At 36.1% G+C, this 15,873-nt stretch overlaps 1 protein-coding gene across 3 annotated transcripts in view; it reads left to right on the top strand.

Moving 5' to 3' along the window:
* Nucleotides 1–15,873, top strand: part of SRFBP1 (serum response factor binding protein 1) — a 157,690-nt gene that overhangs the window by 79,696 nt on the left and 62,121 nt on the right. The window contains exon 1 of one of the 3 annotated variants that reach the window (XM_057490364.1): nucleotides 6,187–6,409. The exons of 1 other annotated variant lie outside the window; for it this stretch is intronic. In XM_057490364.1, coding sequence (XP_057346347.1) covers nucleotides 6,290–6,409 — 120 coding nt within the window. In that variant the 5' untranslated portion in view covers nucleotides 6,187–6,289. Of the gene's footprint in view, nucleotides 1–6,186; nucleotides 6,410–15,873 lie in introns of those variants that run through there. One more of the 3 variants, XM_036903132.2, reaches the window with a different exon arrangement.

Here is a 15,873-nt window from a genome sequence, read left to right as displayed (position 1 = left end):
TTCCTCAGAATGCTCCAAATAGAAATACCATTTGACCCAGGAATTCCACTTCCAGGAATTTACCCTAAGAATGCAGCACCCCAGTTTGAAAAAGACAGATGCACCCCTATGTTTATCGCTGCACTATTTACAATAGCCAAGATATGGAAGCAACCTAAGTGTCCATCAGTAGACGAATAGATAAAGAGGATGTGGTACATATACGGAATGGAATATTACTCAGCCATAAGAAAAAAAACAGACCCTACCATTCACAACAACATGGATGCAGCTAGAGGGTATTCTGCTCAGTGAAATAAGCCAGGTGGAGAAACACAAGTACCAAATGATTTCACTCATATGTGGAGTATAAGAACAAATAAAACTGAAGGAACAAAACAGCAGAATCACAGAACCCAAGAATGGACTAACAGTTACCAAAGGGAAAGGGACTGCAGAGAATGGGTGGGAAGGGAGGGATAAGGGCGGGGAAAAAGAAAGGGGGCATTACGATTAGCCTGTATAGTGCGTGGGGGGCACAGGGAGGGCTGTGCAACACAGAAAACAAGTAGTGATTTTACAGCATCTTACTATGCAGATGGATAGTGACTGTGAAGGGGTATGTGGTGGGTGCGAACTTGGTGAAGGGTGGAGCCTAGTAAACATAATGTTCTTCATGTAATTGTAGATTAGTGATACCAAAATTAAATTAAAAAATTAAAAATTAATAAAACAGAGTAAATTCTAAGAGTTCTCATCACCAAGAAAATGTTTTCCTTTTTCTTTTTTTCTTTCTTTTCTTTTTATTTTACCTATCTGAGAAGATGGATGTTAGCTGAGCCTATTGTAGTAATCATTTCACAATATATGTAAATCAAGGAATCATGCTGTATACCTTTATCTTATACAGTGATATATGTCATATATTTCTTAATGAAACTAGAAAAAAATCAGAAATAAGCTAGGAATGCTATTAGTGTTATTACTTATCATTGTTTTAAAAGTTCTAGAACATTTAACACAAAAATGTAGTAATTAGTATAAAAACTTGAAAAATAGATGTAATTCTCTGATAATTTTATTGTATACCTAGAAGATTCACCTCTCTACAAAAAAAAAAAAATTGGTTGGAGTCATGGCATAATAAATACACTGAAAAAAAATCATAGCTTTTATCTGTACTGGCACTGCCACCTCATATAGGCAGAAATGAGAGAAAATATTCCATTCACAGCTGCAACAAAAACTATGAAAACACATTTTGTATTTAATTTTAAGTTTATACTAACACATGGTACAAAATATCAAAGATACAAAAGGGTTTATAGTAGAAAGATTTAACCCATGTTTCCCAGCCACTTGACTTGCCCTCCAGAGAATAAGATGCTTTACCAACAAGTAAATGATATCTGTATGTACATATCTTTCCTCCAAACACACTGAAAAAATAGCATACTATAGTGTAACGCCACTTTAATTATTCATTAAACGATTTATTATGAAGAGCCTTCCATTCCAGTAAATAAATAGCTGATTATTCTTCTTAATGAATCCATTAATCAGTAATATGTTGATGGACAGGTTGCCTCCCCAATCTTTTGTTATTAGAAATACTTATGTAATGAATACCTTATATATGAATCATTAATTTGAACCAATATAACTGTTACATAGTTTTCTAAGAGTAGAATTGCTAGTTCAATGGTATGTGTATTTATTTAATAGCTTGATTGAGGCATAACTGAAAGAATAAACTGTGAGAATTAAAGTGTACGGTTTGGTATATTTTGATATATGTATGTAATATCCTTGAATCAAGATAATGTATCATCCACAAAGATTCCTGATGAACTTTAATAATTTCTCTCTCCAGTCATTGTATCCTTTCTTTCCATGTCCTCAGGCAATCGTTGATTGATCTATTTGTTGTCACTATAGATTAGTTTGCATTTTCTAGAATTTTACATAAATGGAATAATCCAGTATGTACTCCTTTTGTCTGGATTTTCTTGCCATAATTATTTTGAAGTATATCCATATTGTAGTGTATATCATGCTTTTTTATTTCTGATTGTTGGTTTGTTGTGTGTATATCTGTGTGTACACCACAGATTATTACTTTTTCTTTCAAATGGTAATGAGTTTTTCTATATTTTGGATATTACAAAAGAAGCTCTTCTGAACATTCATGTACAAGTCTTTATATGGACATATGGTTTCACTTCTTTATTGCTCTCAGAGGGGAAAGCCTAGATCACATGGGTGTTGAATGTATACTTTAAGAAACTACTGAACTCTTTCTAAAGTGATTGTACTTTCTCCGTGTGTACAAATGATGCTTGATAGTTCCAGTTGCTCCATATCCTCACCAGCACTTGATATGATCAGACTTTTTAACTTGCACTTCCCTAATGATGATGTTGTATATATTTCCATGAATTTGTTTGCTATCTACAGGTCTTTTTTGGTGAGGTATCTGTTCAGATATTTTGCCTATTTTTTTATTGAGTTGTTTACTTATTGAGATTGGAGAGTTCTTTATATATTGTACATAAGAGTCCTTTATAAAGCATTATTTGCAAAATTTTTCTCTCCATGTATGACCTCTCTTTTTACTCTCTTAACAGTGTATTTTGAAGAGAAGTTTAATGTTGATAAGGACATTTAACACAAAAATGTAGTAATTAGTATAAAAACTGAAAAAAATAGATGTAATTGTCTGATAATTTTATTGTATACCTAGAAAATTTTCCTCTCTACAAAAAAAAAATTGGTTGGAGTCATGGCATAATAAATACACTGAAAAAAAAAATCATAGCTTGTATCTGTACTGGCACTGCCACCTCATATAGGCAGAAATGAGAGAAAATATATCATTCACAGCTGCAACAAAAACTATGAAAATACATTTTGTATTTAATTTTAAGTGTATACTAACACATACATTATTTTAGTTCATATTGCTATTTCAATGGTACGTGTATTTATTTATTTATGTATTTTTATGTGTATTCTGTTTTTGTTCTGGTATCCAAGAAATCTTTGCCTAGCCCTAGGTTACAATGTTTTTGTCCTATGTTGTCCCCTAGAAATATTATAGTTTTAAGTTTTACATTTAGGGGTATGATCCTTTTTAAGTTGTTTCTGTTTTGGTGTGAGATATGAGTCAATGTCAAATTTTTTTCATGTGGATGTCCAATTGTTTTAGCACAATTTTTGAAAAAACTATCTTCACCCACTGAAATGTCTTTGCAACTTTATTGAAAATCAGTTGCATATATGTGTTTGTCTATTTGTCAATTTCATTCTAATTGCTAAACATCCATGAGTTTAACTGTAATCCAGAAATGTATGGTGGCTACAATTTTTGAAAGTGCAAAATGATAGTGCATAAAAAGCTGTCAGGAAAAGATTAATTACTTTTGAGGTAATTTTCTTTTCCCAAAGAAAGTGGGTGCTATGGACTGAAATGTGTCCCATCAAAATTCATATTGAAGCTCTAACTCTTGATGTGATAGTTTTTGGAGACAAAGTTTTTAGAGAGGTAATGAAGTGAGATGAATTCACAAAGCTGAAGTCCGAATCCAATTGGATGGTTATCCTTATAAGAAGGGGAAGAGTCCCCAGAGGAGTCTGCATCTCAGACTCTATCATAGAGTCTCTATCCTCACGTTGGAAAGGCCACCTGAGGATAAAGCAAGAAGGTGGCCTCCGTAAGCCAGGAAGAGAGCTCTCACCAGAAACCACCCTGACAGCACCTTGATCTTGGACTTCTAGCTTCCAGAACTGTAAGAAAATTAATTTCTGTTGTTTAAGCTACCCAGTCTGATATTTTGTTATGGCAACCAAGCAGACAAATACAGTGGGATTTGAGAAACTCTTGAGAAAACTGAAATTAAAAAACTTGAGCCCCCACTGAACATGCTGGTGGATCCTTACTTCCACTTACTGGAGCACTGTGATAAAGAGGAGAAACAGTCTGACATTAGATGCCTTTAATGGTAATAGTTTCATTGTCTCATATATCTGACAGCATTTAACTGATCCACATCAGTCTTTCAGTAATAAAATGTGGAGGTGTGCTTTGATGTGTTGCTTTCTAGAGAAACTTAACGTGATTAATATAATACATTATTATTACTAGAGGAAATGTGCATAACTTAACGAGAGCAGGTTAGTAGAATCATCTCTGTAAGGAATCAAAATAATTTTTGAGATTGTAGCACCAAAAGGAGGAAATAGATTGAACTGGAAATAATACACAAGAGACAGTGAAAAACTGTTAGTTCTAAAAATGACTATGTAAGGTTGTTGAGAGCTTATAATATAAAAAAAAATAGTACAAAAGAAATTTCAAACTAGACTATTGTAAATAATGTAAGAATGAACTGCTGATGAGAGAAAGTAACTTGTTTTGAGGCTATGAATAAGATTCTTAAAAAGGATGGGTGGAATTTGACTTGGTCTTGAAAAGTAGCCCTTGAGAACCCAGATTTGGTTCTTGTCACAAGACAAGGAGAGAGCTTGGGCTATGAAAAGGTAGAAAACAAATGTGCTGAGCTCGAGGAGACTGTGGTGGCTAGAGAAGTGAGGTGTTGGAGAACAAGAGGGGTGATCAAGAGAAAACACTACAGAGCCTTTGACATCTGTAGACAAACTTCATATGAAGAGTACATGAAGCAACATGGAATCAATTTTGTTAACACCCTTCTCCCAAATTGAAGTAGCATTTTCCATAAAGCTCTACATTTGTCTTTAAGGTGTCTTTTCCTATGTATTTTGTATGTTGTGCGTACGACCCACGACCCACCTGAGTTAAAAGCCCCTACACTCCAAGAGCTCAGTTTTAATGATGGGAAGACAATTATAATTCAGTGTATGATTTATTAATGGCAAAAACTACCTTTATGTGACAATAGTCAAACAGGAAGAAGCCATTAAGCTATTTGTACCCAAATCACATTTTAAACTAAAAGAATACAAATCCAAGTAAAAGTCTGAGTTACTACAATTTTAAAACAGAATCACAAATTAAGAGCATGGGTTCCGCACAGGGCTCTGTTCTTAGAGTCTCATAAGAGGGACTAGCTTAAAGGTTCTTTCACTACAGTCTTGAAACTCTTAATAATTCTATCTGAATTTTGAGTTCTGTAGGTGAAATCCAGGGGACCAAGGAAAATGTGTTAAGGTCTTAGTTTCAGGTCATATGGTGTCCTGTCTCCCACATCCTCCCAGTTGGGTTCTTGGGCTTCCCATTTCTGGGTCTTTGCCCAGAAACTACCGTCCTCTTGTTCCAGGATACGTGCCTCTCTCTTAAGTCCTACGGCGGGAGTCCCAGGTACATGTGAGGACTAACCTCATTAGTATGCCTGTGCTTGAGGAGCTCCAGATTAAATGCCAAATAAAAACACATGACACATCAAGACACCAAAAGAAGACATTTTTCCTACTTTTTGAATGAGGGGTCCTGTATTTTCATTTTGCACCGGACCTCGCCGACTATGTAACCAGCCCTGGATTTCTGCAGCCATGATCGGACCCAGCTGGGCAACTCTGGCTAAGTAAAATACTTGGCTCCTGCGAAGTCCGTTTACATTTACATCTGTAAAATAATAACAACAGTTCCTATCTCACTGGATTTCTATGAATATTTTGGAGATAATTCATTCAGGGATTGTCCCCTAGCTTGACCCATTTTAACGCTCACTTCTACCAGTTGTTAAGTATTAATATATTTTCTAATTCAGATTCACTTCCCTGTGTCCTCTCCCGCAGGCTAATACTTCAAAACTGACATTTCCACAGGCAGCAGTAAATGTGCATCCTGGTTTGGCTTTAAGCACTTAACTATCCAAATTTAAATCTTACAGTGTGAAAAGAATATGTCCGAGGCTGAGCTATAATGTAAGGCTGGACAATAAGGCATGGTTGTTAGAAGTGCAGGAATCATCACAAACACTAGATAAAAATTCGGTATAAAAAGTGGTCATTCCAGTAATGCTTTTATCAAACCTTTTTCAACCATATTGGGACACAGACCTAATGTCCTTACAAAATCGGGCCACGTCTATAAACGAGTATAATAAAATGAGCATCTTGAAGACATTCAAAACACAGGAAGCGCTTGTATAGCTCCCACTGGGCCGCCGGAGCCTGGTTTCCAAAGGAACGCGCAGTTCCGGTGCGTAGCGCTCTGCTCTGGAAGTTGTTCCCCTCACTACTGTTCTCTGCAGCAGAGCTTGGTAAAATTTTTTATCGGGCGTCGGCCGAAACCGACTGCAGATGAGTTTTGGACGGAGGGGCCTGCCGTATGGGGGCGTGGCTACGCAGCCGCCGTCTGACAGGCGCAGTTCACGAGCCGGCAGTGGCTGCGGCGGACCCTTCGAGACCTCTCATGGCTCAGCCCGGGACTCCGAACCTCAATAACGAGGTAAGTGCCGCGGTCTGGGAGCCGGTGGGGCTCCTTTTCGGGCTTCAGAACGGCTCCTCTGCGTCCCTCCGACGGGCGCGTGGTCTGGCGCGGAGCGAGGGTGGGGAGCGCGGCTGCAGGAGCCTCTTGAAGGGCTCGGGCGGGTTTCTCGGAGCCCGCGTGATGGCAGCAGGACCTCCCCTCTCGTTCTGTGGTCGACTGAAGCAAGTGACGTTTTTCTGGCCCTGAGGCCCCATGAATTTTTCTGTGTGGGGCTTTTCGGAGGATGATGTAGTCTATTCAGTGCCCTTGTTTGTAAACGAAGCTCGTGATACTTTCCTCTTAAGGTTGTGAGACCTGTGTTAACTGGTGTATGTAAAGTCCACAGTGCCGAACAATTACTAAACTCTCATGCCACATTACCTGCCTTTTATTGACTGCCGGAAGTGAAGGGCGGGATTGAGACTTGTAGGTTATTCCTAATACATGGCTGATCTTGCAGGAGACCGTATCGTTTATAACTATGTTCATTACCGCATGTATTCTTTCCATTTACAGTGAGATTTTAAGAAAAAGCTGTTTATACGTGCTGTATCCAGTTCACTTTTTCTCTTTCTTTCTTAAATCCATTCTTATATCAGGCGTTTGCTGTCATCACTTCCACCATAACATGTCAATAACAGTAGGCTTCCATTTCTGCCTCTATTGTCTTTCCAGTTTATGCTTCTATTCAAGGGAGTCATAAGTCATTTGAAGACCTAAAGTAATCTGGAAAAGCAAGGATCAAATGAGGATCTCACAGCTACAGCAGTGAAAGTTTTTTATTATCTTTATTCAGTGGTTATGAAAGTGCCCGTGAGTAAATCACTGTTCATATATTATGTAGTTGTGTATGACACACTTTCAATAGTCAGGCAAGCCACACCCAGATAGGAAAGGGTAAGCAACATCCACCTATAATATAGAATAATGCCGAAAAACAAATAGTGCAAAAGGCAAAATGAAATGAGTGGTATTTGTTCTTGGTTTTAAAGGATCTTATACAGGAATCGCAGTTGGTGATTAGGGAAGGGGAAGAGGGCAATTCAGGCAGAGGGACTGGAATAAGCAGGGAAAGGGTGGCAGTAGGAAGCCTCTTGAAATGTATAGGGATAGATAATTCTCCATTGGGGGATGAAGTAGGAAATAAAACTGAAATATGTTACTGCTTTGCTGCTAGGTTTTAAGTCTAGATTTCATTTGAAATATATTGAAAAGGGAAACTGAAGGCATTTACTATATATTCATAAACATACATTAAGCTTGTGCTAGTTCCAGAAAACATTTGGTTGGCTTTTACCATTAGATTACCTCTAAGGTAGTCTGAGACCTTACCTGTAATGATATCCCTGGGAATTCATGGAAAATACTAGTGAGCTTCCTATTCAATTCTGAAATTACTCCGAGAGTAGGAGTGACAGTCATTTATCACTCTTCATTTAAGGCTCTTTCTTCTTGCACTTAGTTTCCAGGCCTCTTCAGAACAGTTAAAATTTGACCTTCAGGAAGTCTTGACTAATTCTCCTCAGTCTGGGCGAGGTGTCTGTTCGGTGTGCAAGCAGAGTGCTTTCTACTTGAAATACTTGTACCTGTTCCTCTGTTTTGTGTATATGTTACTCCCCTACAACATTTGCTGGATATCTAAATGAATTTATATTAGGAACTATACACATCCTACACTAAAGTAAAATTTTTTATATGTTCTAGTATGAAGGGGGGAAAAAAGGAAAGAAGTGGAGAGGAGGGAAGGTGTTGAAATTGAAAATAAATGAAAGAAAAAGTACAAACGAAACAGAAATATGGATACATCTACAGAAAAACTGAAGAACATGCCAAAGTAAAAAAATAGGACAACCATTTAGAAAAAAGAAATACAGCAAATATGAATAAACAGCTAATGTCATTACTATAAAATAGCTCATGGAAATTGAGATGCTGTGTCATAGAAAATTGGCAAAAGAATTAACAACTTCTCCAAGGGAAAAAATTATCTGAAAAAGAGTTCAAATTCACTGTTATCTTTCAGACCTCTGCATTACTGTTTACTCACCACCTTTATCCTAGTCTAGGTTGTATCTCCCACCAGAACTACTGTACTAGACTCCCAGCTGTTTTCCTTGACTCTTCCCCACCTCTAATCTGATCTCTCTCTTTAGTGCAGCTGGAGTGCTGTCTTCAAAACATAAATCTAATCATGTGACCTCCCCACCCTTTTCTTGAAAACTAGTTGGTGCTTCTGTTGCTTTTGGTAAACAGCAGTCTAAAATAAGGGCAGTCTTTCCCCTTCTATTGTACCACATCCTCCTCAGCCTTCCTCCACTGTCCAGCACAGCACCTATAGATCCTTTGCACATGGTGTTCCTTTTACCAGAAGCTCTTTTTCCTCTTATTATTACATTTCATACTTTTACTTTACTGCTCACTTTTTCAGGGAAACCTTTCTTGACTTTCATTTACCCCTTTTATAAGCTCTTGTTGCACCATTTATTTAGCACTTCCAGTCATTGCTGTTTGTGTGTGTGTATGTGTGTGTGTGTGAGAGAGAGATTTCTTATCCCCTTTGCCTGACAGTAAATTTTTGCTTAGCAATCATATCCTCAGTACCTATCTGTTGAATGAAAACTTGCATCATTTTTATGATCCTTAATAACTTAAATTAGCTCTGCTTAACTGAGATTCAGGGATGTCTTTCAGGGATCCTGTAACTGCCTGAAATTATGTGTAAATTGGTGTTTGTATGTCTGGCTCTGGAGGGAAAAGAGTCCATAGGTTTCGTAAGATTTGCAAAGATTTATAAATCTCTGGTAATACTTTTGGGATTGTGGTACTCATATCTGCATGAAATTGCTAATTACAGCATTTTCTTTTAAGAACTTATGTGGCTATCTAATTGTAGGATATTTAATTTCCCAAAATGTCTTTTGTGAAAATAAAAGCTTGTCTGCAGAAATGCCTCATATATTATACTTTCAATGTCTTCTACCCTTAATAATTCTATCTTTTAAAAAATTTTCCAAGAATAAAAGCAGGCATTACAGAACACTTCCTGATTCTATATTCTCAAAATAACATTTCTTCTTCACTTTGAAGTGACATAAAAGTCTACCTTTAGTTTTTAAAAATAAAAATAAATAAATAAATAAAATATAAACTATCACTTTTTACTTTATCTTCATTATTTTTCAAATGTTTTACCTTCATCAGTTCTTTATATAGACTTTGAAGTGAGAATATTTAACTGACTTTTTATAGCAACTTCCCTAACCTGTACGAGTACCTTGTCTACAGGTAAGAATAAATATCTATTGGACAGATGAAAGTATGGATAACTAGGCTTGAGTCAGCTTGAGGGGGACAGATCTTCTAAATGTAATTTTTTTTCTCCTTTTCTGTTAAAACTAGAAAAGGATGCACAGTTAGAAGCAACAGTGGAGCAGCATTCAGTGAGTAAAGAATTTGCAAAACTAGAATTGGGTTTGCTCCAGTCGTCTCTTTCTTTAGGTAGTAATGATGTAAAATCAGAATTAGGAGGTGAACCCATCTGATCAGGTAAATTAACTCCATAGTAGTGCAAAGGGCTTTTATGTAAAACTGAGATTGTTTTATTTTGATACCAAGTTACCAGTAAGCCCATTGGAAAATTAACCCTCATTTCCTATAAGATGGTGAAGATAAAACTTTAGTGACAGAGAACCAAGGGATTTGCTTCCATATATTGTAAAAGATAGGTGTCAAAAACTGTGTGTGTGCTTTTTAAGTTGCAAATCTCCTATTCATTACTGAGTGTTTAATACTTTTCTATATTTTTTGCTAAAATAGTAAGTCAGGGTACATCCATAAAAAGAAAACCATTTGTTTGCTTGTTTAACTATTCTTGGAAGTTTTGCTAGATGGCAGTATATGCTCAATAATGATTAAACTGTAGATAGTCACCAAGCTTTCTAGAATTTTTAAATTGTTACTCATCACAAATAGAAAGTAAATTCAATAAATTATTCTCAAAATGTCCAAATTGGAAGTCTCCATATAAAAAACATAAATTTTGTTAAGTATAAAATATTTCAAACATGGAAAATGATGTAACAAATGTTCCTTAATCTACCGTGTTTAGAAATGTCAGTATTTTGCCATATTGTAATGTTTAATTTCACCAACCTTCTTTTCCAAGTCAGAGGTAATTACTCTTACAATGTGTTGTTTTCTCATCCATATTTTTTGTAATTTTAGTAACATACCCACTGTATAGTATTGTATTGTATTGTATATTTTTAAACTTTGCCTGTGTAGTGTGATACTGTATCATACTACAGCTATCATCTAAAAGTTACCTTTTTTGCTAAACATTATTTTCAAGGTGATACGCATGCAGGTCTTCTGTATTGATTTAAAATACTACATTGTTTATGCTTTATATACAATATTTTATCTTATTTGCAACATTTTATTGCTGCAACATTTTATTGTGTGACAAGAATGCTGCAGTAAAGAGTCTTCTGTGTTGCCTTTTCCTGTTAAGGGAGGTGTGTATTTGGAGAGATTTCTGGAAATAGAATTTTTATTAAATATTACTAGAGTTCCCTCCAGCTGGAGTATACCAGTTTACATTCCTACCAGCAGTGTATGAGTGTGCCTGTTTCCTCTCAGCCTCATGAACAGAATATATTGTCATTTTTTTTGTATTTGCAATCTCACTGATCTGTTATGAATACCCAGAAATTTTAGTGTCTCTGAGAAACACAGATACATTTTCCTTCATACTGCAGGCTTCCCTAGAATAGTACTAGCTCTTGGTAATTGCTTTCTAATAACCCTGGGGTTTTGTTGCAGGTTGATTAAAATACATGGCAGAGTCAGTACATTACCAAAAGAAGCTGACTAGTTGACTGGTTAGCAGATGGCCAACTAAGAGTCAATTCAAAGTAGACTTTACCTTTACATTTGCTCTCAGCTTTGTAGATCAGAAACTTACTATCATTGTTAGCCCAGAAGTGTAGGTCATTCTCTCAAAAGCAAATTCACGTTAACCATAAGCTTATAGAAGTCAGTGTACATGAGAAAGCTGGTTTATTAACAAATATATCTAATGTAGATAGTAGTGTTCACCTTGTAAAACACATTATTTTCCTTTCTTTTGACCTACATTAGACCACAGAAAGGATTTTGTTTTAGTTGCATGATTCAGTGTTCAGTTATATGACACATCTGTCCCCATTATTGAGTTATTCCAGTACAAATTGGATTTCTTTAGTCTCTGAGCAGGGGAACTCTTCTTGGAATCTCCTTGAGTTGGACACTGCCGGCTTTTGTTCTTTGTGGTTCCCTTTTTGTGTCATTGTCTACCGAAGAGGTGATGCAGGTTACATTACCAGGTTAACTGAGGGCATCTGCATGGCTGGGCTCCCTTTCAATACCTGTGTTGTGTGCTCCTGTGTGTAAGTCTTCACTCCTCCTCCTGCTCTCATAGATTATATTAAGTGTGTTCTTTTGCTGTTTGGAAGTACTCAGCTTGGGCTTGTCAGTCTTAGTGATGACCTACAAACTTGTCCTTCAGTTTCTGTCTTCATATTTTTTCCTGTCGTTTCTTTTTCATTTTGTTTCTTCTCTGTCAGTACATATGATTTACATTATTAGGCCACTGTTTTCTCCCGCTCACTTTATTTCTCTTTCCTTCCTTACCTCCCATCAAAATCATACTTTTTCATATTTCTAATAATGATAGTTCTGTATGCTTTTGGTTGAAGAATCAAGAAAAAAAGAAACATTGGCCTTCAAACAGAGCATGGCCCTCTGATGATATTGGGTGTTTTAGGCCTGTTTGTTGATTTTTGGGTAATCTGTCAACCAGCTTCATAATAGGTACAAATGGATTGTCAACCTTTTAAATCCTAACTGAAAGGCTATTGGTAGCTAGCTAGCTGTCAGTGGAACAAAAATGTAAATGCTCAGAGGAAACTAAGTGCTTGAGGTGAGTAGTTGTGAGAAAAATTAAATTATAATACCATTTTTACATAAAGTGAATATACTTAGGTTTTGTAATATACTGAGCTTATCAAATTTTCTTACTGCCTACACACTAATACTAAAAAAAGGCAGTATACTGAAAGAAAAGCACTAAAGTCAGTATACATACTGAAAAAAAAGACCAGGAAAGCATTTTTTGGCATCGGCCTGAAACTAAGTGCATGAAACATTCCCTTTGCTTTTAAGAATTCCCTGATGCAGTACTGGCAACCATAGGACTTCTTAAACTGGAATTTTAAAATTGGAGTCTAGCTTTCCCATGATTGGAATGCAACCAAGGACTACCTCTGCAATGTATTAGTGAAGTTTGGTTTACAGTGGTTAGCAAATGGTATATAGTTATCTCTTGTGCCAGCAGGGTATAGCACTCAGAAACATTTGTTAATAAATTTTAATGCATAATTTATCACTTGTTAATTATTTTATGACTTAATTTTCAAAATGTGTCATAAATCCTTGTTATGTTGCTTATAAAATGTATCAATTGTTTTTTTACTTAAACCTAGTCTAAATGACTTTTTATTGATACAGGTATTTTTTAATTAAGATACCTGAGAATAAAATGCACAAATCGTAGTGTACAGCTTGACGAATTTTGACGTGTATCCATTGATGTCACCATCACTGGAGATCAAGATATCAAACATTCTAAGTTTTTTCCCCTTTCATGTATTTCACCCATCCCCTGTCTCCTTCCCTGTGGCAACCACCAGACTGTTCTCTGTGTTTATACATGTGTTTCTGTTTTGTTTCTATGTTCATTTGTTTTGTTTTAAGGTTCCATGTACAGTATTTGTCTTATTTCACATAGCTTAATACCCCCTAGGTCAGTCTATGTTGCAAATGGTGAGATTTCATTCATTTTTATGGCTGAGTAATACTCCATTATATATATGTACCTCATATTCCTTATCCATTTGTCTGGTGATGGACACTTACATTGCTTTTTATATTTTGGCTATTGTAAATGGTACTTCAGTGAACATAGGAGTGCATACATCTTCTTAATTAGTGATTTTGTTTTCTTCAGATAAATTCCCAGAAGTGGAATTACTAGGTTGTTTGGTATTTTTCATTTTTTGAGAAACCTCCATACTGCTTTCCATAGTGGCTGCACTAACTTACATTCACACCAGCAATTTAGGAAAGTTCCCTTTCTCCACATCCTCTCCAATTCTTGTTATTTCTTGCTTTTTTGATATTAATAGCCACTCTCACTCGTATGAAGTATCTCATAGTGATTTTGATTTGCATTTCCTTGATGATTAGTGATGTTGAGAATCTTTTCTTGTCTGTTAGCCTGTCTATATGCCTTCTTAGGAAAAATGTCTATTTGGGTACTATGCACACTTTTTAATTGGATTACTTGTTATTTTTTTGGAGTTGAGCTGTATGAGTTCTTTATATATTTTGTTTATTAGCCCCATATTGGATATGTAATTTGCAGATATATTCTCCCATACAGTAGGTTGCCTTTGCATTTTGTTGGTGGTTTCCTTTGCTGTGCAGAAGCCTTTTAGTTTGATGTAGTCCCACTTGTTTATTTTTGCTTTTGTTTCCCTTGCCTGGGGAGACACATCCCCCCAAAAATTACATGAATATTCAAGAGTTTACTGCCTATGTTTTCTTCTAGTTTTATAAAAACTGTGTTTAATAGTTTCAGGTTTTATATTTAGGTGTTTAATCCATTCTGAGTTTATTTTTGTATAAGGTGTGAGACAGTGGTCTGGTTTCATCCTTTGTATGTAGCTGTCCAATTTTTCCAAGAACATTTACTGAAGAGAATCTTTTCAGTGTGATTTTTTTCTAAGTGGATCTAACTTTGAAACAAATTCTAAAGTGGTTAACATATCTAGTGGAAAGAAACCTGATTACTCTGCATTTGAAACAGTGAATGAACAAGTCAGTATTGCAAACTTTTTGGTTGTTTATTTAACAGATATTTATTGAACAATTACTATATGTAATCCACTATGTTAGGTTTAGTGTTGAGTAAAACCAGATACTTGACCTTCATGGAATTTATATATAACCTACTGGAAGGAAAACATATTAAACATAATTAGATTAAAAGTAAAATACTAAACTAAAACTAACAGTCATGGTAAGTCTAGCAGCAGTCTAGAAATGACAGTTGAGCCAACATCAGAGGGATAAGATGTTTACAAGTTAACTTGGGGAGAAAGAGCGTTCATACCAGAGGATATTGCAAGTGTAAAGACTTGGAAGTAGGTGTGATCATGACTAGTATGAAGGAATAAACTAGGCCCATGTGACCATCCTAAGAGCAACTGGAAACCACTGGGTAGAGTTAAGTAAAAGTGTGACATCAGATCTGCATGTTAAATAATGTATTACTACTGAATTGTGGATAACTGGGGAGGGACAAGTGTGAGTTGGAAATAATTTTAAACATACCCAAGAGGAAATGCCAGGTAGGCAGTTGGATATTTAGATCTGGACCTAAAAGAGAGATCTCAGACAAAGGCAGAAATTTTTGAGTCATCTTTGGTTATGTGGCAAATGAAAACAATATATACATGTACAATCACTTAGGGTTCAAAAGTATATTGTGAAAAAAAGAGTCGGCCTTGAACTCATGACTGTTTAGAGGTCTGTGAGCCTTAAAAAACCAAGATAGAGTGTGTAGAGAGGCAGTAGGAAAACCAGGGGAGTAATCTGTCCTGGAAACCAAGGAAAATGTGTTTCAAGAAAGAGGAAGCAATCAAAAGTGTCAAATACTGCTAAGATGTCAAGTAAATGAAGTCTGAAAAATTCCTGTTGAATTTTGTGATAGCTTTAAGTGGACCATGGGAAAGGAAACTGGAATTATATGGCATGCATGAAATAGTTTAAACTCTTGAAAAGCTTAGCTCTGAGGCAGTTGAAAAGAGAGGGTGCTCCTAGTAAACTTTGTAGTGTGGATGTTTTGTTTTGTCTTCAGTGAAAATGATCCCGGAATGATTAAAAATCACTGGGAAACATCCACTTAAGATATTCACAATGCTAGAGGAAAGGAATAGTTTATAGAAAGGGTTCTAGGAAGACAGAAAAGGATGGGCTCCAAAACACAAATAAGAGACTAACCTGACATATGTGTAGGGGTATTTCTTATAACTTTATTAATAGAGGATGAGGATGCAAGTAAATTTGTGTTTGTGGTAATAAAAGATGATGGTTCCCATCTGATATTTATTTTCTCCATGAAATGGAAAAAGAGAGAGAGAAGGTCAGATGTTTTTGTAGGAACGCATGTGGAGGTTTAAAATAGTTGTAGAGTGTATTGATGAAAAATGTACAGTGGGGTTGCTAGGAAGTGTAGAGGCCAGTCAAGGTTAGCCATGGGGGATTTATAGTAGAATCTCAAGTATTTCCTGCCTACTGGGGTGCTGTGAAAAAGACTCAGAATGTTCTTTTCATCCAGG

This window comes from Manis pentadactyla, chromosome 13 (assembly GCF_030020395.1).
Source record: "Manis pentadactyla isolate mManPen7 chromosome 13, mManPen7.hap1, whole genome shotgun sequence".
Taxonomy (NCBI): Eukaryota; Metazoa; Chordata; class Mammalia; order Pholidota; family Manidae; genus Manis; species Manis pentadactyla.
The sequence above is the reverse complement of the archived record's forward strand: the minus strand, read 5'-3'. Positions and strand labels throughout refer to the sequence as shown.